This window comes from Amphimedon queenslandica, unplaced genomic scaffold (assembly GCF_000090795.2).
Source record: "Amphimedon queenslandica unplaced genomic scaffold, v1.1 AMPQUscaffold_976_Cont27008, whole genome shotgun sequence".
Lineage (NCBI taxonomy): Eukaryota > Metazoa > Porifera > Demospongiae > Haplosclerida > Niphatidae > Amphimedon > Amphimedon queenslandica.
The window spans coordinates 1-1089 of NW_003558675.1; the positions used below are offsets into that span (position 1 = coordinate 1).

The following is a 1089-nucleotide window of genomic DNA, read 5'->3' on the forward strand; positions in this document are numbered from 1 at the left end:
ACATGACACACGTACTGTCATCTGTATCTTTAGCATTGACATCACATTTCATATCATTTATTAGAAATGTGACCAATTGAATATTACCACTCTCACAGGCATAATGCAATGGTGTCCTGCCGTTATTATTTTTATGTTTGAGAATATTGTCAATCACTTGACTTCCATTTTGTGATGTTAAATGTTTTATAATGTACTGGACCAACTCCTTCCTTCCTTTTAAACATGCTATGTGAATAGGAGCCATTCCCTCATCATTCACAGCACACAGATCTAACTGATGATTCTCTACCAGATGTTTGAGTATAGGAAGAGAGCCACTGTACTCACAGGTAATGTGAAGAACTGTTGATCCATTAGAAGTCTTAGCTACTACATTACACTGAGGAAGACTAGTGAGATAAAGTACAACAGGAACATGGCCTCCTTCACATGCTTCATGAAGAACTGTACTACCAGTATCAGTGTTAGTGGCATTAACATCACACTGATACTTGTTGATCAGTTCCTGTAGACAATGTAGCTTACCATTATAAGCAGCTGAATGAGCTAGTGTGTACTTGTTATTGTCAGTGTGATTAGTAATATCCACACTATACTCCTGACTGTACCATTCCAGTATATGAGTATGACCAGTCTGTGCTGCTGCATGTAATACTGAGAATCCAGTGTTATTAGTACTGATAGGCTCAAGCTTATACTGTTGTATTAGTAATTGTACTAGATCAAGATTACCTGAGAAACAGGCATACATGACACACGTACTGTCATCTGTATCTTTAGCATTGACATCACATTTCATATCATTTATTAGAAATGTGACCAATTGAATATTACCACTCTCACAGGCATAATGCAATGGTGTCCTGCCGTTATTATTTTTATGTTTGAGAATATTGTCAATCACTTGACTTCCATTTTGTGATGTTAAATGTTTTATAATGTACTGGACCAACTCCTTCCTTCCTTTTAAACATGCTATGTGAATAGGAGCCATTCCCTCATCATTCACAGCACACAGATCTAACTGATGATTCTCTACCAGATGTTTGAGTATAGGAAGAGAGCCACTGTACTGACAGGTATTGT

At 37.1% G+C, this 1089-nt stretch overlaps 1 protein-coding gene across 1 annotated transcript; it reads right to left on the reverse strand.

Annotated features, from left to right (window-relative positions):
* Positions 1-9: 9 nt before the first annotated feature.
* LOC105316362 (putative ankyrin repeat protein RF_0381) lies at positions 10-1083 on the reverse strand (the record flags this gene model as incomplete). Its single annotated transcript, XM_011411199.2, has 1 exon — positions 10-1083. A coding segment is annotated over exon 1 (988 nt), but the record flags the coding sequence as incomplete, so codon positions are not given.
* Between the last annotated feature and the right edge of the window lie 6 nt (positions 1084-1089).